The sequence below is a fragment of the Struthio camelus genome, chromosome 4 (assembly GCF_040807025.1).
Source record: "Struthio camelus isolate bStrCam1 chromosome 4, bStrCam1.hap1, whole genome shotgun sequence".
NCBI classification, from domain to species: Eukaryota; Metazoa; Chordata; class Aves; order Struthioniformes; family Struthionidae; genus Struthio; species Struthio camelus.
In genome coordinates, this window is record NC_090945.1 from 7780945 (window position 1) to 7808176 (window position 27232).

General features: G+C 41.4%; 1 protein-coding gene across 4 annotated transcripts in view; it reads right to left on the reverse strand.

Annotated features, from left to right (window-relative positions):
* The window catches only part of RASSF6 (Ras association domain family member 6), a 152591-nt gene that overhangs the window by 3327 nt on the left and 122032 nt on the right, over nucleotides 1–27232 (reverse strand). Inside the window, exons 13-27 of one of the 4 annotated variants that reach the window (XM_068940929.1) lie at nucleotides 26591–26856; nucleotides 25399–25692; nucleotides 24168–24997; nucleotides 22826–22913; nucleotides 20504–20609; nucleotides 19619–19679; nucleotides 17773–17834; nucleotides 7300–7378; nucleotides 6598–6749; nucleotides 4362–4453; nucleotides 3734–3918; nucleotides 3171–3272; nucleotides 1835–1886; nucleotides 663–781; nucleotides 478–575 (exon numbers count right to left, since the gene is read on the reverse strand). In XM_068940929.1, coding sequence (XP_068797030.1) covers nucleotides 478–575; nucleotides 663–781; nucleotides 1835–1886; nucleotides 3171–3272; nucleotides 3734–3918; nucleotides 4362–4453; nucleotides 6598–6749; nucleotides 7300–7378; nucleotides 17773–17834; nucleotides 19619–19666 — 989 coding nt within the window. In that variant the 5' untranslated portion in view covers nucleotides 19667–19679; nucleotides 20504–20609; nucleotides 22826–22913; ... (1 more) ...; nucleotides 25399–25692; nucleotides 26591–26856. Of the gene's footprint in view, nucleotides 1–477; nucleotides 576–662; nucleotides 782–1834; nucleotides 1887–3170; nucleotides 3273–3733; nucleotides 3919–4361; nucleotides 4454–6597; nucleotides 6750–7299; nucleotides 7379–12625; nucleotides 12716–17772; nucleotides 17969–19618; nucleotides 20610–22825; nucleotides 22914–24167; nucleotides 24998–25398; nucleotides 25693–26590; nucleotides 26857–27232 lie in introns of those variants that run through there. The other 3 variants (XM_068940930.1, XM_068940931.1, XM_009683840.2) reach the window with 3 other exon arrangements.

A 27232-nucleotide genomic window follows, 5' to 3' on the forward strand; every position in this document is an offset into this window, starting at 1 on the left:
CAAGCTACTACCAGAAGAACCCAAGCCATTAATTAGAAGTGAAGTTTTTAAAGGGACACTAAGGATTTTGTACCTATCTAGATGAAATGCTATGCTACCTAAATACCACAATGTTTAGTGCATTTATACTCTCCAGGGAAATAGATCACAGCCAATATAAGCTCAAAAAGTAGCCTAAGGCTCAGAAGACAAATGAAATAAAACAGAATTGACCCTCGAGCTCCCTCATCACTGGATTATTTCTGCCAAATCTTTATCAAATGTCATAGGTATAAATCTAGCATTTATTCTGAAATCTTTAAGAAAAACAGCTGATGTGGAGATGTGAGATGTAAGAAGGATTATAAATCCACAAAGTTTAGTGCAACTAGTCATAGTACAGCACTTAAACTATCCCCTACTGCATTCACCTCTTGAGCCAACCCACAAGGGTAATTCTCTTGGACTGACAGTGACCCCACTAATTTTGCTATTTACTTTGCAATTGTCTGCTGAATCTCCTGTTCTTCTTCTTCATTCAGTCTATGCAGAATTGCTTCCAAAAAAGGAAGATGAAACTGAATGTATTGAGCAACCTATCATGAAGACAAGAAATGCACATCAGTGAGTATGCAGTGAGTTAGGCAAAATACCATGAACAATTAGAATGATGGTATACGTACATCACTGCTGACCTCCTCTGCATCCCTGTCCATGAGAAAAAACTGGGCAATCTTCTCTGAAGGCCCCTGTAAGAGTCTGTGCAGTAAGGGAATGTCCCCACTCCTCAGCTGCTTCTTTTCTGAGATGCAAAACAAACGAGATGTTACATAGGACATAACACCATGCTTTCAAATTCCTCGTGCAATCCGTAGGTTTTTTTTCCTTGGCAAAGAACTTATCTTTGACTAGTATGAATAAGAGATAACAAGTCTCAAATACATATTTGCAGGAGGATGTGGCACCTAAACACGTACCATACATTTTGGAAGAAATTTGCATACACAACAATAGACACGATTTACAATTCAGGTGACCAGGTATGCATTTAAGAAACTGATTCCAGGCCAATCAGCCTGATCCTACCTCCCTAAAACAAAAATCTACAGCATAATTTTCATATCAGCATAAATTCCTACAATTTTCATACAGCATAAATACCCTTTCAGTTTGACATTTTGACATTTACAGTACCTTCTCCTCAGTCTTCTCTCCCATGCTTCCTGTTATTTTTAAGAAAGATAAAATTGCCTTTTTCCTGATAAAATAAAGAGTAAACTAGGCTGCAGAAGTACATTTTCCCATAAAAATCGAGTACTTCTGACTTGATGTCCGGGATCCAGGACTATAATCCAAAGTTGTAAAGTCCAAATGAAACATGTTTATGAAATCTGTTCATCAAGCTAGCATTAAAAGCCATTCTGGTTATCTCCTAGCACTCTCTGAAAACCTTATGCCATAGTTTTAAATAAAACATCGTACAACACCACCACTTGGTGCCTGCCATCAGTAGAGATACCATGTGGCTGTGCATAACACAAGTTAGGGCTAAACAGCATCTTAAATACAGTCTTTACTGTAATTAAAGACTAACGTCTATTTGCCTGAGCCAGCTGTGCTTACAGGACTCTGCAGAAGAAAGCACCCAGAAAATAACTACTCCAATTCTCCCCTCTGTCAGAGCAGTACACATCTCCAAGTGTCTCCACAAAGGCAGAAATACCACCCTGCACTCAGCACATCAGGGCAAGGATGGATACCAGTGCCTGATCCTGTCACTCCAAGGTGAGTGGTCCCCACACAAGCACAGAGGATAATTAGAGGGGAAGGCATCATACAGCAGTGTCTGGCTTACCTCCTGATGCATGGATAATATAAAGTGCAAATTCATGTGGACTGTTTTCTATCTGTTAAACACAAAAACCAAAGTCAATTCAGACTGATGGATATGCTTCCCTAGTGTTTCATTGACAGCAGATACTCAGCATGCTTCTCAACTCAGAAGTCCAAATCTGAGACTGACCCCCTCTAGAGAAGAGCTAACATACTCTAGATTTAAATAAGATATCAAACTATGCTGCCATTTTCATTGTCCCTGTGCTCAACGTCATGATTATGAACGCTACCATTTTATTTCCCAAAACAGCACTAGATCTTAGAAAAAAACAGATCCGTGCAGTATTGTTTCCTTGAAAAGTCCATAATAAGTTCATACAACTCTGTTTTTAGGTGACAATCAGATTTACCAAGAGTACTGGCATTAAGACAAAAATCTGGGATCTCTTCCCATCCACTATCCTGCATGACCATGTTTGGAAAACAGCAGTCATTTTGAACACGCTTATTTTTTGACTGACTCTCTACAACCTTACAACATTCTTAGTAATACCATTATGTTACTACTCATACAAGTTAAGTTCTCCTTTTACTAATTCACCTCAGATTCTTACCGTCCATTCAAGGTCATTGTGCAATAGCAACATCTCTAGATAAGTTATTATTTTACTTCTATTATTTTGCTATTATTTTTGCTAATTGTCTGTGTAGCTTAAGTAGAATGAAACATTTGAGATAAACAAAGCACCAATAGTAAATATATTTCTGACCAGATATAACTATGTTAACAGAAGACAGTACCAAATAAACTCCAGAAGAAAAGGAATTCCAGACATTATGGCACTGATCTTGAATAGTATTTTTAACTCTTTCTGGAGCTTCCTATGTGCCCAGATCTAGTCTAATTTATTTAGCCCAACCACTCGACTAAATTAGAATTCCTTTTATTTTTAGCAAAACATTATTACCAGGGCCTGTCGCTAGAGGGAAGCATAGGCACATGCATTAAACAAACATACTCTGCTGGGAAAGGCTGAAGATGTAGCAGTGTTTTCCCCTTCTGTGAATGAGATTATAGAGAAGCCGTTCTCTGAGAACTATATACTTCATCTACTTTCCCTAGAGTCAAATAGTCGTGAAGCACTTCTAAAATAGCACCTATCCCCCTCTGCTTAAAAATGGCCCAGCTGTTTTTCTTTTGTTGTTTTTTGTTTTTCTCTTTTTATGATCTGTTTTGTGCACTGTCTTTCCAGTTATTTCCATCCTTCCTCGCAGCAGACAGCACTGGTGTAACACTCTAGAGTTAACTTTTCTAGAATGCAGCTGCATTCGCCTCTTCAGACACAAAAAGTTACCTTAAACTTCCGAAGCAATTGCTCTATTACTTCTCTTGTTCTCATACGGCTGTTGATTCTTATTTTGGTTTCTGATCCAAAAGCTGGGGTAAAAACTGATGTCTAGAAAATAATACCAGCAGCAAAACGGCATGAATGTGAGATACTCCTGTACTCAATGGCTGAGACCCAACAGATCTAAAACCTGGAAAAGCTCTAGGATAAAGAAAGCGGTCAGGTATGCTGCCACTGCTGCCATAAAGGGAAGGGCAGGCAGCGCGCTCAGGAGAAGGGAACCGACTCCTCCCGCAGGATGCGGGACCACCATAGATGCCACCACCACCCAGCAGCCATGCACACCTGCAACCTGCCTTCCCGAGTGGACCCAAAGCAGCCCCAAGCCAGACCCCAGAGGCAGAGCCCAAGGCTCAGTGAGACAGGCCAGGCCACACAGAGGAGATGGCTCCTCTCCCTGTCTAAGAGGGGCTCCAGGAGAGCACCAAAAGCTCTCTAGAGATTTCCATCTGCCCCACTACCCAGCTTCCGGTGAAGAAAAACAAGCATAAATAAGCAAGTATTCACACCTCGTAGTTGTAGAAATGGCCATTAATAGAAAACCTGTGAGTTTCCACTTCTGTTCTTGCTATCATGGGGAACTTGGTCCTCTTCCTCACCACCGCAGCATCGCTTAGGGCTCTGGGCAAGGTAGCAGAGTCACGTTCCTGCTCGCTCTTGGACTTCAGAGTGCTGCTTTCATAACATGAATAACCTGGACAAAACAAAACCGCATCAGCATATTATACAGCTGCTCTACCCTCCTTGCAAATACTACCACAGGAAGAAGGTTCTCAGTGGGGGACTTTTGGGGGGGGGGGGAGAAAGGGGTACAGGGGAAGGACATGCATATCAGAGTTAAATGGCGGCAGCAGCCACAGGCAACAGATGGCTATTTTGTACACTTTGGGGGAATAATTTCTTTGGTGAAAACAGCCTGTTAGCATGGGCTATTTGGAAAGTTACCTGTACAGCACTGTTTTCACTAACCAGTTGTATATCAGCATTTCTGTTTCAGTATTTCACTAACATGTAACAGATGTTAAACAGAGGAGAAGATATCCCTTTACCTCCAGGGAAGACTTAATATGTCAAATTATTTTTGCAGTTACAAAACAAAGAACTTCCAGGGAATGTAAGAAGAGCATCAACACTAACTTTTTTCCAGGTTCAACTTCTCTTCTGCAGATTTCAATGTCTCCCCACTAATACGATGCAGATTATCAAATTCGCCCCAGCGTGTCATTCCTCTGAAACACCAAACATATACTTATAGTTGATTATTAGTTCAGTGAACGCAATTTATTCTGTAGCCAGGCTTCACATAATACATTCCTATCCCTGTTCAAAACTTTATAGAACATGATTCTGGTCTATGAAGCCAGTAATTTTAGTTCATGTCATCATAAAACTATAGTAAGTAAAATATAATATGACTAAAGATCCCAAAGGCAGCACATAATCCTATTTAGAGCCTGCTGAATGTTAAGCAGGATGCCTCTTAAACTATTTGCAGCAAATCTTTATCTGCTTCATAGCCATGTCCTAGAAGGCTCACAGGTAAGAGACCATATAGGCATACAGGAAAAAAACTTTGTGGTTTAAATATTCACAGGAGACATGCTATACATGAAAGATAAAGTTACCGTACTAGCCCCTAGCGCTATCCAAACCAATTCTGTAGGGGAACAGGAAATTCAATCTAGCTCTCTCAGGTCTGAAATAAATGCCTGAGTTTTAAAAACCAACTTCATCCTATTATTTCCATAATTCATTGAATAAACACTCTAGCAAAAATTTTTTGGCCAGTTACTGCTTGGACCAAGAGCAGTAGATAAACCAATTTATAGAAAAAATATTTTAAAAATCCTATATATATATATATATATACATACATACACACACACACATATACATATATGACCCTACATATATATAAAATAATATTCAACCAACTCCAGTGAAAAGGCCAAATAACTATCTCCGTTTTCTCCATTCATTTAAAATGTTCATTTAAGATCAAACAGTTAGGCTGTTCTGCATTCCTTAAAGCGTGTCTGGGCAGTTTCATATTTCTGTGATCATGAATTAATATTTACTTTAAGATTCAAATCTGTTACCAGTAGTATATTTTCCAAGAAGCATTAAGGCAGAGCAAAATTAACTGCCAGAATGGTCCATACCTTACAGGCCACACGCACACAGTAGCGGCAGGCCTATTCAGAGTAGACAAAGTGAACAAAGTTTGCCTCAGACAAAAGTTCTTTTCTGGTTACTCCTGTCAGGTTACCATTAATTTCAATAGCAAGAGATAGGAAGATTGTCCCTAACTTTGCTGGAACTGCACAGCTGCAGTGAGCATAGAATTTAATCCGCAATTCACTCATATACCACATGCAACCCAAGACAATGGATAATGAAGATAAAGAGCTTTTAAATATATAATTTATATACCAGGAAGTCATTCAGGGCAAACATTGGCTCGGTCTCCATGTTACAGACAACTCTCCTTCAGCTTGTCGGATATAATCCAACATTCACCAGCCAAGGCCAGAGAAGTAACATTAGAAAGAGAAAAGAAAATATTCTAAGCACCTAAACCAACTTTTAAATATCTGGCAAATCTAGCGGGATCCAGATCAACCCAATGCACTTAGATACACAATCTCACAGGCAATAGCCTGAAGGAACAGCTGATCTGTGTGCATTTATAATGCTTTTTAACATCTGATTTAGCAAGGACAAAGCTAATATTCAATCCTCAATTAAAAACTTAGCCCTGCAAAGCAATGGTGTTGTTACACATTGAATATCTGAGAAGGTAATCTGGGATAGGGAATCACTTAGCACTACATCACCAGCTTTTGCTGCATATGCTGTACAATGCCTACCAACACAGTGTCTTTCAGGGCTAGCACAGGTAGATCAACTTGTGGCAGGTTGCTTGCTAAGCACACATGATCCCAAGTAAAGATGCAGATATGGGAGCCTGGCTTCTCCGAGGATTTATTGGGGGAAGGGCTATGCTTTGCTGCTCTGAGAGTGAGAGAGGCAAAAGTGCCATTCTTGAGGCACAACAAGATGAATCCTCCTGAATTTCCCAATACTTGCATGGAAAAGATCAATATAGAAAAGAGCAGGCTCCTCCTCCACTTTCTTAACTATTTTTAAGCTAAAAGCTAGACCTATTACAAAGATGTATCCTTTCTGCACAGCATAATCTGTTGAAAGGTCAGACGAGCTCTCGTTACACTTGGCACTGCGTCCTACTGTGCAAGCGACCACTGCAGCCTTTGGGAAATCTAGGATGCAAGCACCATACCCATTGCAGCCACTCATGCAAGTTGTCTTGAAATATCAGACAGCCTGCTCCTTACAGAGCTTAATACATTACCTTTTACTGGTGAAAAGATCCACATTCTCTGTGGACTTAAGGGTAACAAAAGAGGGTATCTGTTTCTCATCCTGAATTTTTAATTGGATAGGATGTCGGACTCCCCAAAATATTGACAAAATTCCTTCAATAAATGGTTTGCTGCCTTCTGGCTGAAAACAAAAAAAAAAAGAGGAGAAATATATCAACATACAGCCGGCCATAACATACAGCCAGCTGACCCCTTTGAAATCAGGGCACTAAGGAAATGGTATAAGGGAAAAACGATTGCAGATTGAAGAGGAAGATGAAGTTAATAATGTTTTCCTTGTTGATGCAGGGCACTGCATCAGCTCAAAAGACATTGTCAGTACCCAGTCTTGCTGTGATTCTTGCTCTGTCACTGCAGGGTAAGTTAGGACAGAGAACTGAGGACTGTCCATTTTCATACTGTTTTTCCCCAGGATTGCTCTGAGTACTCCTTTGGTTCCTGATAAGAGCTGAAGAACAGAAACCTAACCTGTTAAGTAGTTTGGACCTCGAAACGAAGGACTTTGTGATATTAGAGACAAGATACATGCATTCATCAGTCCTTCAGCTTCACAGTACAACACAGGTCCTTCCAGTCTCTGTCGAGGGCAGATAACCCGGGGCTATCGTAACACGTCTTTTCACTGTGTTATGATTTTTGCAGGAAACATTGTTCTTGCATGGATTTCTCACCTGATTATATGACAGCTGCAGGTTTTCTTGATCAGAATAGTAAGAGTTATATGTCTTGAGTAGAGAACTGAGCTGCTCTCTGGAAGAAAAGATCACAATGACACAATTGTTTTTATTCATCTCTGTCACTGCGGAACCCAGGTGCTAAGGGGCAGAGTAACACCTTGTATCTGTGTTACCCACACTGGATCTTTATATGGGTTTGTTACTGATTAATATAACATCCTCCAGGAGTAAGATTTTGTCTGGAATACTGGGTTGCTTATTAGTTGTTCCTTTAAAGACCTGATAAAGAAAGGAAATAAGTTAGTCATATTCTAACACGACATTAAGAACACTACCGTAGACTAACTCGTACTTTGGACTTCTGTAACAGTCATTACTGCAGAAACAAACAGGAGAACACTCCCATGCACAGATGTTGTAAATGACTTCAGTTAGGTTACAAAATTCCCCCCTCAATTGTTTTCATTGCATTTTTCTGGCTAAGTATTCTTTTTACTCTAAAATATCTACATTATGCCTAGACAAAAAATTTTAGTTTCCTTCTGCTTGCAACATAACAGCTTTTCATTTAGTCTCTGCTCAGAGGAGAAGGGATGGAGATGAAGAGAATCCCTGCCAGTAGACCTTTGGCAAGGGTTATAAACAGGAAGCCACTCTGCAATAAAATAAAATAAAAAAAGCACAACATTCTGCTGTGAAAACACTGCATAGAGACAGAAAGGGAACGCGAGGGCTACGGGTCCCGATAAAGCTTAAAGTCAAAGTCAAACTTCAAAGTCAGCTACGTCTACCTACCAAAGTCAGCTATCGTCCTTGCTCGATAAATTCACAACACTGGAGACCAGTCTGAGGAAAGGAGAAGGTGGTTTTGGAAAACTTCTCAAACTTTATGACTCTTCAAAATAACCAAACTAGAACTACTGTATGTCCAAGTTTCCAGGCCATAGCCTCCTCCTCCCTTTGGAAACGTTGTCTGGAAAAAAACACATTGGCTACTGGATTTTGAGCACAGGATTTCCGGACCTCCTGGAAAACTTTAGCACTCAGGGTCAGACCAACCGCTGTGACTACATTACTCAATATCCAGAGAGTGTAAGCAGTCAGCAGGCACACACACCACACGCTCATGACGTTCCAGATGGGTTAAAGCCACCATACATGGTCAACTCCACTGCTACACCGATAGCCTGCCCAAACCCTGCTCCCACCTGCACTCACTCAGCTCCTGCAGACCATTAGGACAGCTTTGGTGTAGCAACCAGCTCACGCCACTGACACTGCCCATATGGGCCTTGTAATTGAGGAGGAAGCAATAAATGACACATGGGATAATCAATTGCACAAACACAGGACTGGGAACCATTGCTAAGGCAGCAGCACTGAATAAGAGCACCTCCTGGTTACTGATAAGCACCAGCTGATCACAAGTCAGCAGTGCCAGGCTGTTGCATAAATAGTAACCACCAAAGATACATATACAGGAACAGAGTCTTCAGAACAAGTCTAATTGAATTACCTCTCCAGGACGGATTCCTTGCAAGGACTCTGCTTTTGAGCGCTACTGTTCAAAAAAGCTACACACCAATTCAACCAAATCCAAAGGACAGCACGGGGAAACATCAAATGGTGTGAACCACAAAGCAAGAAAAGAAATAAGTCACAGTTTGCTCCGGAGAGGACTGAACAAAGAATTGTAAGCAAGGTGCGTTTCAGGACCATCAAGAAGGAATGCTCTTCCTCACACCAATTACACAGCAAGGAGGATCCAGCCTTCAGGAAGGCTATTTCCAGCAGCAGGGGTAATAAAGCTTAGGAAAAGACTGCCTGGAGAGGTAACGATTCTTCCTCACCATCTTTAACAACCAAATAAGACAACTCAGAGTCACAAGGTTTAATGTGCTATTCTTGCAGTGGAGGGCAAATGATATGACAAGTTTGTTTCCGAATATTGTCTCTTATTTCCATATTTTTGTCTAGTGTGATATATTACAACAGGCTAACTGTAGGCAAAACAACAGCACCTACAAATCCATCTAGTAGCAAGTTCCATAGAGGGAGGGGAACAGGGGGCTTACACAGACATCTCACATCACCTGAAGGCAGAGCACCAGAGGCAGGACTGACGCACCCTGGAGCGGAGCTGCTGCCCGAGAGGCCAACGCTGCAACTGGTGAGCGGGAACTTCACCTCCCCCCAGGCTGAATCTGCCAGTGAGCTCAAGTGGGAAACAGGGGAGTGAGGAGGCTCAGGAAAAGGGGGTGGGGGGATGAAAGGGTAGCAGACTGCACAAGTGTGAAAGGCTTTCCCTGGCACAGCATATCTGTCGCTTATTCCACTTAATAGGTTGAACTTAGCAGCGCCATGTTGCTTGGTGCTTCTTTTCCCCCTCTATGACAGGCAGGGAGAGGGGAGAAGAGATAAATGGCTTTTATTCAGCTAGTAAGATTAGGGCTGTTATCCACTGAAGTCAGTAAGATTAACTGCACTCCCTTCAAAACACTCTGGATTTAAATTATTGACTTGAACAACCTATTACACCTCCCAAAAGGTATTTTTAAGTGGCTTTATCAACAGAGTTGGGTTCCAAAACAGCATTTCAGCTTTTACTTCAAGGCACTTTCATCTTAAATCCGACTAATACAGCTGGTCAAAGCCTTCCTTTCCACTGTGCTGGAACGGCTTGTTCATGGTCTTTCATGTCTAGTGGGTTATGAAGCTACAAAGGACAGTGTTTAGGCTATCCTACCAAAAGGCAAAGTTATAATGGGGTTAGAGGTGAATCAGGTACAAGCAAAGTTTTCACCGCACTGGCTACAGGTAGGCAAAACTACGCATATCTGAGCCTCACATGCAGGCAAAAACCAGATACAACTTCAGATTTGGGTCTAAGCACAAGATGCATATTCTTGTTTGACATGTGTAGTGACAGACCCTGCCTGAGATGCATAAAACATGAGTCTTTTCACGCTTTGCAACCTAGTATCTTACACAATCACGTCACTGACAGCTGTTACTTCGCAAGCATTTTCCAGGTGGAAAGTTAGGGGATCAGTTGCTTGAAGATAGATTAGGAAGTACATAAGGAAAGGACTGGGTCTGACAACGAGGCCCATCTATTACTCCTCGCCCATCTATATTACTCCTTGCACATGCTGGCTGCGAGGCCAATTAAAATCATGGACTAAAAGCACTAAGTGATGTGGCAAAGGTTATCTCTGAAACAGATTGCATTTAACCTTCAACAGGGCAAGCCCTGAATTTTTTTTTCCTTAGTTTCTTGCCTTGCCCAGAAAAACTTCCCATTAATTTCCACTGAAGTTTGCATAAACACACACTTCAGGTTTCAGTCTTGCATTAGTGCAACAGATGGTGACAAACCATGCAAGCCATTAGAAAAGCCCTGAGGGAGAAGTTTAACAGCTGCTCACACTGACTTGTTTGTGCAGTGGAGAGACCTTAGAAAAGAAAATCTTTTCTTTACTTTTTTTGCCCTAGGAAAGAGTAATGCATGCACCAGCTTATTAGTTCCAGAACGAGTCTTAGTATAACACATCTTCACACTAAAAAGGCCCAAAGATTGCCCTATCAAAGAGGCACACGTTCACCACCTCAGAGTTACACTTTCAGAAAATCAGCGTTGCAGTTGCATTGTGATGCTGCTGTTCCTCATAGCATGGCTCTGTGACAACAGCCAAACGCAGGCATTACAGAAAGTCAAAGCTAAATAACTCAAAGAACTAGTTGGTGACAAACCTGAACAAGTCAACATTTACTGCAACTCCACCAGTTTCTTCAGCAATGACAGCAGGATACAGGAGAGCAGGAAGGTCAAGCACCCTGCTGGTAGACACAACTGAGCCCCGAATACATTCACCAGAGGCTTTAATCCAAGAGAATCCACCTGTGTTTCTCTCAGTTGAGCACTACGCATTTATCCATGGATATTACCGTCAGTTATGCTTAAAGATACAACATTTAGGCCAGCTAGGTAATTGTACATGCTTTGTTCTCTCTTTTGATCCAGCCATTGTGCAATTCCCAAACAGCAGGCTTGCCACATCAGCCTGATTTCTATAATAAAACTGAAGGAGGAATTACATAATAACAGCAGGTTCAAGTTACAGAAGTGGTAAGATAGTCCAAAAATTGCATTAGAAGCAAGTTTGAGTGCATATTAAATATGTTAGCAATTCCTGAAATGCTTATCTGTTCTTTCTCAGGGCAAGAAAACTTGAGCAGCACTTAAAACCACAAACGTAACACAGAAGCATCTCTACCAGGCTCCACAGTTCACCCAGTTATACTTGCAAATACATAGGGACAAACCCCTAAAGACATTTATGTGGCGCATTGAAAAGTGCGTTTTTTATGCTAAGTATATGAAAGCTTACACTAATTACCTCTGACACAAAAGCACTATATCCCAAACTAGAATCAATGTAAAGGGAACAACTATTTAGCAGGAGAGGAGGGATGCATTATTGCTTACCTACATGCTCTGAGCAAAGCTCTGATGCCATCCCTTAAAAAGGGAGAACTGCATACAAGGGTATCAGGGTTCCAATGTTAATACTTAGTGGAGTATCAGGGAAAAACCCATCACAGGCCCCATCCTTGCATGCATTTGCAGTTGGCTGCTTCTGCATTCCCACAGGAGGATCAGGAGGAAGAGAAATAAGGTGAAACAACAGCAGTCTCTTCCAGCTCCTGTGCTCTGATCAACATAGGGAAAAAGTTGGGCTGTAAAAAGGCGATGGAACTACACACCAGGAAGCTGAGAATTTTTTCCTAATGCTATGTAAATCCTAACAGCAGAACTTCACTGTTGAAAAGCATCCCACAAAATACATCGAGTGCAATTCCTAAGTTGGTATAAATTGGTTAAAGAATGACTTTCACTGACCACAGACTGGAGCTGGCAACCTGGTAAGTTTTTCTGCAGAGAAAGATTGGCACCTGGGGCTAGATACTGGACCCCATATGTCAGATAGGTATAGGTGAAGTTAAATATTGGAATTCACTCAAACCCAATAGATTTTGAAGATAGGAAGATATTCTTCCTTAATTTTAAATTTAATTTGGGTATCCTCTGAAAGCACTGTTCTGCCTAATGAACAATATCTGCCATCCCAAAGGATTAGGATCAGTTCTTTGAAAACCATATAAAGGGCCACTTGCTTTTGCAGACACCCTACAGAAAGGGAATTGTAGTTTCTGCTGCTGCTGCTACAGGCTCAGCTTGCTGTAGGATCCACTGCTAATACGTATGGAGTAACTGGAATTGGGCAAAGTCGTTAAGTGTCTTTATTAAATAATTTACCTGGTTATAGACTTCTCCTCATTGATGGAAACAGAAGGTAGATGCTGTGCTTTCATAGTCACTTTCTTCATTTATTCAGAAGAGATGAAACTAAACACAAAATTATACTCATTAATGCCACTGTAAGAGACTAAACAGAAAGCTCAATGAAATCTTAGTTTGCAAGTGAAGCAGGCTCCATCTCGCAAGCTAAGGACTTCTGACTATACACATATACGTATTTTAGCTATTTTGTATTTAGCCTTAATACCCTAATCTTTCTCATTCCTACTACAAAAACCATAATGTGTTCCCACCAGGCATATCACAGTACCTTAAATCCCGAGTACTACATTTTCCAACACCACAACTTTCCCCAAGAGATCTGGGATTACCCTAGAACTCTAGGATTATACTTCACTCCTCTCTGTAGAGGAACTGCAACCCATTTACTGGTGAAGATTCACTTGACAACTACAGAGAGCTGCTCAGGATCACAAAAAAAAAGTGACTCAGCAAACCGCCCTTAACCAGGTTTGTAAGACTGAGCAAGGAGGAGACGGCTGATCACTAGCAGAGTCCTGCAGCACAAAAAGAAAGAGGCAGAGATATTAAAGAGAGAACAAGGCTATAATTAAAGCAATGCAGCAACATAATTTACGGACTTCTGTCTAATGACTTCAGTCTATTGTGTAGGCAAAAAGCCAGGCCAATGAGACTCCAACAATGCATTCTCCAATAAGCTTAATTATGGAATCTGGGCTGCTTTCATTCACCCGAAGGTGTTAGAAGAAAAGGCAGACTGAGGAAAGCAACTGAAGAGAACCAAGAATGACAATGATACTTCACTGCAAAAACTTAATCTCAACTCAAGAAGTGGCATCAAACAGATAAGAAAAAACATATCCCATGGAAAGCAGTAAAATCCCCAAGTATTGCATTTTAGTTTGATTACTCCACTTAATTTCTCTCTTACTCAGGCACTATGATAGATGAATTTCCCTAACACAGAAATTAACGTCCATTTTCACTTACGCTGGGATAAAACTGGAACAATTTCACTGAAGGCCACAGAATTATTTTGGGGGAAAAAACCTATCTTTATAAGAAAGCTAAGTTGTAGCTCTCGTGACTTGATTTTGATTTCAGATTGTATAAGACAGAGCCTAGTCAAAGAGAAGTCTGAAAATTAGTTTATCGCCTACAGCACTCATGACAAGTAGTGTTCAGAAAATCAACTTAGAAAGAAAAGGAAATTAAAGCTTGGAAAGATCGTGGTTAGCCAAAGAATGACTGCCTAGCCTCTTCGAAACTCTTCCTACTTCATTGAGCCTTTTTAGAAGAAATTACACACTAAAGCTTCTACAGTCATAGAGATATCATTTTTACAAAAAGTACATATCGACAAATGAGAAGTTTTGCATTAAAATACATTATATTCAGCCTATAAAATATATAGGAGACAGTTGTCCTAAGTTGTCCTTCCAAAACCTAAGTTCACTAAATGAGGTTGGGGTGAGAAGCAGAGGTTTCAAACAATGTGTTACCAGGAGCGGGAACGATCCCATCCAATCACTGTGCTTTGTGAGACATCCAGAAGGAGGCTAAATATCCCTGAAAATTAAATATGGCCAATGACTTCTGTACAGAAGCTTGTATATAAGGAAGAGATTGCTGGACCCCAATAAATAGTGTTTCTTCGCATCTCAAATCAGTTCAACAACCATTGGCCATACTCTGAAGTCTGCTTTTATGTCATTTACTAGTCTCTAACTGAATAAACTCCCTATGCCAATCTAGTTTCAAAACAGTTTCAAAAGATTCGGAGAAGTCTATGTACATTGGCATCAGAATAGCTGGATATACACTTCAGCTAGTCCCTTTCATCTGCCAGGAAACAGCTTATTTTATAAGAGCAGATAGCCAGGTCGCCATTAAATGTAGAACAGCTACTCTCACAAACCCTGTAACTGCTTCACTGCTCAGAGCTGCATATTTTTAGATATCATTTGACCTTAACATGCTTCACACGAAGGAAAAATCTGGTCTCTACAGACTGAGAGAAGTCATCTTTACACAAAAAAAATGAGATTATCAAGGAATTAGTAGTTCTGTTACACAGTGACAGGCTCTTAACACTTCATTTGCTTTAAATACCTTGAGCATATCTTAAATCTGCTGGCTGCCATTAAAATGCTGACAGTGAAGCAAACTTGCAGGTCAGCTGGTGGAACAAACACTTAATTCCTCACCAATGTTCCCTCTGCCCCCCTGCCTTTTTCCTCTCCCTCACTGGCTCATCAGTGAGGGGAGGAAAGGCTACCTCAGGTAACCTGGACAAAGACTGGGTTTTTCCCTAGACAAGGGCCATAAGCCCAAACAAAATGCTCATTACACTTTGCTCAGTTATTTGACCAATTCTGCTCATCAGGGGCTTCGAAACCACATTTCTTTGCCACCTGCTCCCTCTATAAACACCCTCTTTTCTGCATACCTGTCCCATACCTGCGTTTTGTCCAATACTTGGGAGGCAAATGACGTGGAGCCTCACCACCAGGCAACTTACCCTGGGGCCCTGGCCTGCTGCAACCGCCCCCGCAGGGCAGCTGGGTGCTTTGGCAGGGCATGGGGGCACCCCTGCCCAGAAAACCAGGGGCTCTCCTCAGAGCATCAGAAAGAACAACAACAACACCACCTCCCAAAAAAACACACATACAAAAACACCCCACACTTGCCTACTGAGTTCAAGTTTAAATGCTCCCATCACACAGCAGAAGTTTCTCTAGGGATCTGCTTGTGTTGGTGAGCTACGTTTATTCAGTTCTTGCTGCTAGTGTACATAAAGTAGCATCATTTAAATGAGTAGGTTCCATTAAAAAGGTCTTACAGCCTTCATTTTTTTTTTAAAGCTGGCCCTGAAATCCATCAGTTAAGGACACACAGGCATTTCCCCAGCAAAACTATCTGGCATCACAAATGACAGGAGGATTTACACTTGTGCTCCCTAAATCCACAAAGCCGTCATGTTCTAGGCCACATTACGGTATTTGGCTGGTTGCCTTCCAGGTCCCTTCCCTGTACCTCTTGGTGGAAGTGAACAAGAGAAACAGGGTGACTTTTTTCCATCGTTCCCATTGATTTGAAAGAGTGTGCCAATTTTCCAGTTCTTCTGATAGTATATGATCAGAGGTACCTATTAAAAGTTATCTCCTGACCCCAAATACTTGTATAGTGTCAGACAGGTGTCTTCATTATTTTAAATTGGACTGGAGCACACAATTCCCTCTGACAGACACTTTTCATTAAGACTAAGACTTAAAAGTGGTGCCTTGGTTAGGCTAACTTCATGGTCTGAGAATCAACTCTGAAGAACCTTAAGGCTTGGAGGAAGGCTGACTGGAGCCTAAGATACATCTGGAAGGCAGGAAAAGCAGCAGAAGGAAAAGACAGGAAGTAAACGAGGAGTGGGACAGGTGCAAAAAAAAAAAAAAAACCACTCCAGATGAAGACAGGAACACCAAGAAAAGTCTAGGGAAATGAAGGAAGGCTAGGGACCTCCAAGAGGAGAGACCATCTGCTCACTCCGAAGGCTGGAGTTCCCAGCCACATCAGGGAACAAGATAGAAAACTACCAAAGGTATGGAATTTTCCATCTACATAAGACCTACATCTTACCTGAAATGCTTATTTCCAAGAAAAACTCAGAGTGGTAGTGGATAGGGAGATGAGAGTACTTGTTTAATTTTACTAAGTACACTGATACTTGCTTAAGGGACAGCACAGGGGAGGAATGACAAAAGCAAGCATAAGAGCAAACAGCCATGCAGGTTTTACAGAACGATATAAGGAGGTGACTGTAGAGGGAGACTGGTAGAAGAACTGCTGACATGACAAAGTTAAGCCAAGCAGGAGCAGCAATGCAGCATTTCAATTTATATGTAGTAGCCAGATAGCTCACTCTGCAGTCCCAATGTTAAAATATGGATTTGCCAAAAAGCAGAGTGCTGTAGAGCTCTAACCAGTGCTAAGAAAAACTAAAACCCTGAAAAGCCCCAGTGATCTCTAGGTACTTTTACTTGGTGCTTTTAGAAGCTGTTCCAGAAATATAGCAAGTGAAGATGGTGCAAGTGCTCTCAATTTACCATGTATAAACCATATGGCTCAACTGTCTATTAACTTAACAATCAACAAAATAGATACCTAACACTGTATGGCACAAAGAGCTTTGTACAGTAGGCACCACAGCACACAAGTATTTAAGTCACTTGCTAAGACTCACAAGGTACCTGCTATTTTGTGATTTGTTGGTCCACTATGCATTTCTGTAACAATGAGTTTAGGAATAAATTCATATATACTGCATAAGAAATTCAATCACAGCAAAATCAGGTGTTTAACTAGTCACATGCTATATCTCTATGAATCTTTACTTTCTTTTTTTTTTTGGAAATAAAATGTTTTTTTTTTTTAAATTTTGAAGACTTCTTCATATTTCTTTTTAATAAATAAAGTATGGCTGTACAGAGCAGTAACCGCTCTACTGGAATACAAGAAACAACAAACAACTCTTCAGCTCAGGCGGGTTCAGAACAGGTTTTGATTACTGAAAGCAGAAGTTGGTATCTATCAATGAATAAGGGCCCTTAGCTTTCACGGGCATGAAGGAAAAGGTCTAAATGGTTGCTCTCCTTGTGTAAACTACGACTATAGAGCAGGGTTTGATACCAGGCTTACTCTACCAAGTATATGTCAAACACTGTACGCAAGCCACTATTAGGAAGAGAAATAACTTTCTATTTCGGGTAGCTTAGGAAAGATAGCTTTTGCCAGCTAACAAGAACAGACAAGGTCATCGACGTAATCTTTCAAGTCACATTGGCAACTGAATGAAGGGCAGCAAAGGCTTATACCCATGTTTACACGGAGCAGCAGCATTGCCTATTATCTTCCTGTTTTACCACAACCCTGACTCACGCAAGCCACCTTGAGCGCTAGGGACTTCTTTTCGGATGATTTCGACTGACTGAGCATTTCTCCTTCCCTCTGGCACACCAACTACCTGAAAGGAATTTGACTCGAGTTCTGGATGACTGCAAAATACGTTGTTTTCTACTGACACTGCAGGTTACACCGAAAGCAGAACAGCTCCAGCTTTATGTTTCACTTACCTGTACACAGGATCAAAAAAGGAGAAGCAGAGGAGGAGCTTCACACACCTTTCACGGGAGCCCTGGAAGAGGCATGACAGCATTGCGCCAGCTGTCAGCTACCCTCGCTACTTCACGGAACCCACTGAGCTGTTAATTACTATTTTGCTCAACAAACCGGGAGTGCTGGAAACCCAGGACACTCCCCACACCTCAGTGCATGTCGGGAATATTTACCTACCCACTTTCCTTCCTCCAAGCAGCTTACAGGAGCACTCTCTTAGTCACGGTTACACCTACAGGGAGGCTCCAGTTAACACTTTAATCACTAACTTTATAATGAGAGGCAGCTTGCTGACTCTTAGTAATTATTTGCTGACAGGGTGCACCCTGAAAGCACTGTTACACTTTGAACTCTTTTCATATTGGTTTTCTAATCTATAGGACCAAGTGTTTTCTCCATCTCCAAATGTACATACATCTTCGGTGTTTAATCTGTTAACCAACATATACAATCAGTTGATGCTTAAGAATAGATGAATTTATAACATTGTGACAATATTCACGACAACATAGCTTGAGCGCTTAATCACATGCAGCTATATTATTCAATTTGTTGCTTAACCGCACAATATCCTTATGCATATTATTCATTAGGCAAGAGTTGTGTCTGCAAGATAAAATGCATCCCTAGCAGGTTAATTTCTCAGCAGCTAACTGTCTAAGCAGATATTTAAGCTGGAGGTGGGGGTTAGAGCTTACTAATTGCCAGGTCATTTTTACCACACAATTTATTCACAGGATCAAGCCTGAAATTGAATATTATTGAGGCACAGAGAAGAGCATGAAACATATTGAGCCTGAGTTGGCCTCCATACTAGTCCCCCCGCACCGGGCTTTATATCAAATTACTTCTGCTTTACATCATTTTACATAAACGAGAGTCAGGTCAGACCCATTCGTATTCAATTCCTTCTCACACCATCGCCCACCGATGCTTTCCTCTCAAAAGCTAGACTCACAGCTGCACATACAACGCAATATACTTCATATCTGGAATTACGGCTTATGCTGTAGTTTCTAGCTCTGCACCAGAAGAATATCTAACAAAGGATGGTATTAGCATGTATATCAATGACTTTTCAGCTCAATTCACAACACCATAGAAGCTCCATGTTGTTGTAAGCTTGGAGCTTCTCACCAAGCTCCACCTCTCCTGTAGGGATAACATGAATTCACATAACTTTCCAAGTTGTTTAAATGCAGAGGTTTGGTCGTTACTATCACAACTACAGACACTTGAGCATTTTGCCCGACACTCCTGGATTAGACAGCTAGAACACAGAGAAAAAGCATGGCCTACCTTCACACCTGTAAACCACGGTAAAGCTAAACCCATCTGTTTCTGACAAGTATGCTTCTCTGGCAGACACTTTCATTAAGTACCAGGAGATATCTGAATACTTTTCAGTATTGACCTTGAAGGTCAGGTCATTACCTCACACTAGGACTAGCTTATACTAGGTTTACTCTTAAGTAACTTTACTCCTGATTCCCAACAGTTCATTTACGTTTTGGGGGATCTCTAAGTCTACAGAAGAGTTTTGAAATCCTTATGCTTTAGTTACTTAATTTAGATTCAAGCAAAGAAGTCCCACTGAGAAAATAATTTAATAAAGCAGTAAAAAATTAAGATAGCAAAAGGATATAGTTCTCATTTCCACTTAAACCAGGTGGGATGATTTTTATATTGGCTTGGTGAATGTGGCTCAGGTTTGATCTAGTTTTCATTTCCACGCTTGAACTACACCCACCTATGGTCTAGTTCTGGTCTCATTTGAGTTAAAGTCAAACGCAATTAACTTACCTTACTTTGTGGAGATGGCTCAGCGCAGATCAGGAACACATAGCACATAAGAAAAAGATGTCTTTAAGACCGCAAAGCAGAGAAATGCTAGTCAATTGTGAATTAAAAGAATGAAACAACACTCCTCCTCCTTTCATAGGCAGAGGAACAATCACATGCAGAGGAAGCATCATTACTTGTCTTTCACAATAAACATAGTTTATATGCCCTAGAAATCTAACGAAGTCACAACTGAGTTATGTTATTTCCACCCTTAAAGAAAGGGTCGAGGATGATTGCTGTAGAAAGGGTAGGGAACGGGGCAATCCCTGAGTCTTTAAAGGCTAAGCTACGTTTTGGGCTCCTTGCAAGATTAATATTCAAGTAATTTTAAGTTAATAAATAATTGGAACTTGGAGTTCAGCTGTTTCACAACCTGACCTCAAGTCATTAGCAAACATATTGCTAAAACCATAAGAACTACTAAAAGTTAGAAAAAACCCTCAGAGAGTCCTCTCCTATTTTTACATTACACACGCAGAATAAACAGGCTGGCCACGGAAAGATCATACAGGCATTCCGGACTTGGTAGAACTGCTTTTTTAGAAGCACAATCCTGTACACACAAGCTCACACCAAATATCTCTGTTTTATAACGAGAATGAAAACTCCAAACGTTGGGTGCAAACAGCTGCACCTGGACAATTCCTGACCATCACTGACTCCAAACAAGGGAGATTCTTCATGGACTTTCTGAGACAGATACTACAAGGAAAGGTCAACCCAGATCCTCAGCGGACAAGATGTGAAGTTCACTGGTTCTTTCCTTTGTACTACGACGACGACGACTATGAAGATCGTTTGATAATAGCAACAAAGTAAGGGATTCAAAACAACTGGGTTTACCTTGCAAAAGACCTAAGATTCTTCAGCAAGATGACTGATTTTCTGTTATTCCACCAAATTGCCAATGTAAACACCTGTGTGCCAGGCTACGCTTTTGTAGACACAGCTGATAAGCGTGACCCAGAAAAGAAACAAGGAAAAACCTCATTAGCTTAAATCAGTAAATATGTAAAGCACATACATCCACTCTAAGTCCTTCCTATCTTTTGCAGGCAATACAGTTATCTCTCATGCATCACATTAGGAACTTGCAACCCTCAAAATTCACAAAAGAAATTGAAAAGGAGACCTGAACTTTGTGGCAATTCCCGTGCTCAAGACTATACTTTCCCACATTGTTTATGGAGATGGCACTTCCCTGGCACTGACCTTTTTCTGGGTAGAACGCAATTTGTCAGTATCAGTGTCCTGGCCCTTGTGAGTCATAACCGGAAGGGTAAATCTTACCTAAGAGACTAAACCCCTATTAGTCAGGCATCATGATTTTGCACTTACTATAACTCATGAAGTCATCCATAGAGAATTAGAGATCTACAAAGCCATACAAGTCTTTTCATTGCCTGGAGCTAAGAAACATGAAGGGCAGACCCAGAGAGCAGGGGCCTGTAGAAGAGAGCTACAGTCATGCAGCTACTCGCTCCCATCACCACCCAACCAGCAGTTGGGTCATAGTCTCACCCCACTCAGCTAACTTACATAGCAACTCTAGGCTACAATTCTTCTACCCTCAAATGATCTTCAAATTCAGACCTCCCTCAACTGCTATATTCTGTGTGAAACATTGCTTTCCCACGTTAACTCTATCCACATCTTCCCTCAAATCTCTTGGTAGTGTGTCCTTGTACAGTCGCACTCTTTTTGTCTTCAAAGAAGGAATCCACAAGACCCTTCTCCTTCTGGGAGCTAAGCTTAAGAGCCAGTATGCTTCCCCAATAAATAGCACAGCAACCATCATTCCCCCTGCTTCTAATTTAGGATCCTCTTAGGCACATGGTCACGCCTCTGTAATGCTCACTTGAGGGTCATGTGACTGTGGCACCTGACTCCAATTTCCAATAGGCTAGGGAGCTTTTCTTTAATTACTTCTTTATTAAGGGAGTTATGTCTTATTACAAAGTAGGCTGTCTGTTCTTTTCTATTCCCTTTAAAAATATCCATCTAGTCTCCTCCATAATCAAGGGATCGTACTAGATCTATATTTCCTGAAACTTTGAGGAAGCTTCAGATTCAGATCTAAATTTCTACTTGAAACTATCCCTATCATTCCTGTGAAGGTGCACCTACCTTGTTGCAGCTGGAACTGTTATTTCAAAATAACTAGTTATTCATTCCGTTACTTCTACGCTTGCTTTTAGGTTTGAGTACAATTTGGAGGATTTGCTTTGCAAAGTTTTGTGTGAGTATTCGAAAGAGGGCAATTATTGTGTCCAAGTTTTCCTCATTCTCCTCATCCTAAGATATCCCAAATCAAAAAGCAAACTTCAGCAGTAACCGTAATTCCAACATATTTTGAATTACTGACATAAACATGTAAGTATCTCTTTTCCATGTACTCTGTGAAGAAATGCAACTGTCTCAGCTGTGCTCAAAATCAGTCCTAGAGTCACATTATAAATGCACAAACCTTAACAAAAATGTGTATCGATCATTCGTACGAAGTTAAATTTATAAAGAACACAATGCAAATCAGACATTTTTTTCATGACTTAGGAAGGAGGCAAATACTGTTCTGCAGTACATAGCACTGCCTAAAGAATGATAAAATATCTCTAACATACAGTCTGCAGCACTGTCCTGGGTCTTGCTGAATATGCCCGCCTACTTCTGAACTCAAGAGGATCTGGGAAAGGTGGTTTACCAACATGCTCTCAGTGTTCACTACTGTACTGGCCAGATCTTAAAAGGCATTCTCTCTTTTTCCTCAGAATTTCATCTTCTGAAAATCCACACAATTCCAGATCCTGGTACTCTCAGCACACACAGGTCTCTGGCAAATCTCAGAGTAGAGCTCAGCAGCCCTAAATCTCCTTTGTCACTGTCTATTTAAACACTTGAGTGGTTAATAAAAAGTAGCCTATATTTCTAGACATCATTTTGTTCACACTTGCCAATGGTAAGCATAATTTTTCACACAATACTCTGCTTCTGGATGGATGTGACTAACAGAATGAGAGCCTATGCTCTCCGGCATTGCTAGAATTCATAAACTTCAAGCAAATTGTAAGGATGAGGAAGGCTGTAGAAACTGGGCTTAGCAGACATTATACTGAGATTGAGATTATAGCACCACTTTAATGAATAAGAAGAGTTTGTGATACAGACCTTGGTATCTTATTTTCCATATTTTACATGACTGTAATTTATCGGGCCAAGTTTCCTGATGGTATAAAATGATGAATTTTGGCCAACGCTGGGGAAAAAAAAATATTTTTGTTAACAAAGCATCGTTAGGGGACCTAGGGGACCTAAGAGATTCAATCACAAGTCATCAGATAGTACTAGGTGAGTCAGTTAACTTATCTTGTGCATTAGTTCCTCACTTGTAGAATTGAAATAACATTTCTAACCCTCACAGGAGCCTCTGAAAAGATAGAGTCTATGCATGCCTGGAAAGAGCTCAGCTACTGTAGTGTCTTCTCATATCCGGTCTGCAGATAAACAAGACGAAGAGTATAGAGGCACTTCTTCCACCTCATTTATTCAAGCACCTAATTTCAGACTTTGTTAAAGACCTATCACACACCAGAGCATCTCCTATACAGGTAAGGACGTAATTCTGTCACGGCAGCAAAGCACACCAAAATGATTTTCAGACAGCCGTACATATACAGCACTCTGTTAAATAAAAGTTTTCAGGTTGAAAAGGAATAGCATGAGAAACAGTACTCTATAGTTCTTGCTATGTAATTATGAAGTGAGGAATCAGAGATTGGTGGGAATGGAGGCAACACATGGCAACTGCAGCCTGCCTCTGTGTCTGACTAGCCCACACTCCCTAGCCCACAGCTGCTGTGCAGTGCAGACATTCCTCAAATTGTGTCCTAGTGTCTCTGTACAGCGTACAGTTCTTATTGTATACTGCTTTGTACTGGAGTGGTACATCAAACCGCCCTGCAGCTAGTGCATAAAAAGAGGAAGATCTTGAAAACACTTCCATAATGAACATTGAGTGATTAAGCAAGTAACACCCCTGCAGTACACTGTAAAACTTGTCCAGATAGGGAACTGACTTTTTACTTTTCATACTGCATAAAATACCTAAAAAGTCATAAAAGAGCTGATCTTTAAGTGTCTGTGGCTTTCATTTATTTAGCTGCTCTTGAAAACCGCACAGAGGGTGTTGCAAAGGGAACACTGCAAAGCGAAAGAGATTGGGCTAACTCAGTGAGGTTCTACCTCGTGTCTGCCTGCTTGAAGAGTTTCTCAGCTCCTCAGTTATTCCTGCAAATGTCCAGCCTCTATCATGTATATGACACTGGGACATTCCTCAGGTCTAATGACTCTTCTTGCTAAAGTTCACCCCACAGATGCTGCAACTACTTGTTCCGAATCCCTCCTGTCCTTCCATAATGCTGTTTTTATATTCAGCTATTAAATGACTCCTTTGGGAGGAGTTCAGCTATCTAGCATTTTTTACAAAGAGTAAATACATTTATCTACTTACTGTTTCACAGCATTCTCATCGTGAGTGTTTGCTCTTATAGATCACATTTCTGATCATACTCAACCGTTTTTCTTCTCATTCAGACAACCAAATCCCTAACCCTTCTGAGCGGAGTCCTAGAGCACAAGGAGCGCTGTGTACTGTGGATGGCAGTTATGTGTCAGCTCCAAAGCAGAGGCGGTGGCATTTCAATGGCACTAGATGAAACCATGATCTCTCTAACCTCTGAAGGGCTGAATTCTCTCTCAGTGCTTGGTCACACATGTACAACTTCTGCTAGGTTTCATGGGAATTAATGAAGCTAAAATTTGATCTCATCATTGCAGACATCTGAATATCTTTCTGGTTTAGTAGTGCTTTGGAAAAACAAATCCAGATAAGAACGGCGGCACCTGGAACACAGTTTGATATAAAATTACTGTCTGATTTGGACTATGAACTCGGCATGCTCCTGTGTAAAGCAACATAAACAAGTCAATAGCTGGTTAGGAGACGATGAACTTCTGGGAAGATTCTTCCCTGCACTGTTGTCCAGAGGGTGTACCTCCAAGTTTGGAATTTGATCCATTGGAAACTGTCATTCTCAGCCCTGCAGGTGATACCTTGTTTCTAGCCAACACGCATGTCCCTACAAGTGAAGAATCTGAACAAGCTGCCCACTAGAAATGAGAATTCAGCCTCTGGAATGGTGTTGTCCCAGCTTCAACAGAGCATTCTGCAGCAGAGAGATGTACCACACTCGCAGAAGGCAACCTTCATCTTGGGAAGCTCTGAGATACTGGACACCAAAAGCAGTGTTCAAGGAAGAGGAAGTTCAATCAGCTACGAACCTGCAGAGAAACAGGAGTGTCTTTAGGACCGTGAGTTTCATGGTATGCTCCTCCAGGTCTGTACGGAAAGCACAGGTTCTAACAGGTGCAGGAATGGAAGCAATTTCAGGCTTGAAATTTTATGCAAAAGATATTGCAGAAAGGTGAACAGCATCTGAGCAGTAAATGGAGGCATGTGAGTGGATAGCCTAATGGCCCTCTTCCAGAGCACCTGGTAGCTGCACAGGTCCTCACTGGCCCCTGTGCACTTCCACAGTAGTCACTTAAGAAGCGCTGCAAGAGTTGCCACTGAATTTTTATGCTTTCATTTCTGACACTAACTTTCAGAAAAGAAACCTTTGTTGAAAATTAAGAAATATCTACTGAAATACCTTAAAACTGAAAACTCACAGATCACTGACCATTTTTACAAGATGGATCTGAATGTTCATCCTGCAACCTCTCTCTTGACATCTGATGTCTTGGGTTTGCACTTAAATAACAACGTTTTCAAAGATTAACAGTCCTTCTGTCTCTACTGTTCATAGACAGCTGCCTTTGCAACCTGAAATTTCAGCAAAGGTGACATTCTTCTGGGGCTGGATCCTTCTGCTTCCTCCACCCCACAGCAATGGGCAAGGCCCTGCCAGGGCCAGGGTATGCTTCCTCTCAGTAAAGGAGACTTCACATGGTTTCAACATATGCGTAACTGCATGCTGCAAAATGAAGAGCAAGATCTGTTTTGGTGTCAGAGGCCTGAGTGCACCCACTACTCTTGGCCCTGACCAGCCTCACCTGGGACCTCCACACACCCACTCTGCCCATAGGCCCGGGAACCCATTTAAGCTCATCCCTGGGCATTAAGTCCTTGTCTGAGCCATGCTGCAGGAGTGATGGTCCTGTGCTTGGTTCTGGGCCTTGCTGGTCTAGTCTCTGACCTGAAGACTGGCTCCCTGGCTTGACTTTCGACCAGCTTTGTTGCTGTGAACTTATGTGATGATCTGGACTTTGACTGAAACTGGCCATGATCTCTGGGTAGGTCTCGTTCCCTTGCTAAGCTACTGTAGGATGGGTCCCTGCCTGGTGAGGTCCCTGCCTTGCTGGCTGTGGTATGGCCCTTGATTTCTGGTTCCCTGTCCCTTAGGGAGCAGCTAGCCTTTGCTTTGCTTGGACATTCAGTGTACTGCTAAACTGGGTGGTGTGGCAGGGAGGGGAGCATGTTTTCTTCTCGTGAAAGTCTTTTTTGCTTTGGGTATTTGTGGGGTCATTAATTATACTTCACCCTTAGAAATCTGACAAAAAAAACCCTGTCTACCACTATTAATTGATTAAGATCAGCTCACACAAAAGTAATAGTGGTAAGTGGGAACAAGATTATATATACAGTGGAAGAGGCAGGGCTTTTGAATCACACAGTAAATGAACAGTAGCTCTTTCGCACTGCAGTCTGATGGTAACCTAAGCTGATCTAAGTGCTGGCTCCTGTAGGGATCTCCCTGCAACCCACGTGTGCCTGTACTGGCAGCTGTTGAGCCTTCAGTGCAGCATGCTAACCCTACTTAAAACCCTTCATGTTTCTTCTAAACCAGGTGAGGTTTTCGCAGGTGAGCTGACCAAGCTGTGTGCTGAGCTGTTGCCTGAAGCAGCAGGGTAGGTTGTTCTCCAGAGCCAGCAGGGCTTTGGTGGCAGGATGTGCTGAGCTGCAGTGGCCCCTCATGGCTTTTGCAGCAAAACATGCATCGGAGATGTATTTGAAACTGCTGCTCTCACTCGGCTTCCTTTTCCCCAGTGACTGGCTGCAATGCCAAACACTTGGCACCTAAGATGAATTTATACCAAGGGCTTCACTTTTAACTGTGGGTTTTTGCTTTTCTCTTGCACTAGAAAATAAAAACACACAACAGGTTTCTAAGTATTTAAATGTGATCCAATCTACCAAATTGTACATGTCACTGTGCAACATTCTTAACTTCTGCAAGCTACCAGGGCCTCTGCACTTCAGTGTGAAATTATTTGAATCATTTGCTGGGGACGTCTCTTCAGGTGGGAAATGACTTCTGAGGGAATGAAATGTCTGTGCAAACATGTCTAACTGAAATTTTCAAAACTGAAAATTTGCTTTTTCATCTTGCAAAAATGCATATGTTTATTTTGAATTCAACAGCCAAAACAAGAAAAGAGCTGTTGGACTTTGCCAAAAATCCTTGAGAATGTAGAAACAAACATTTTCTGCCAGCTCTTACTTAGGCTGTCCAT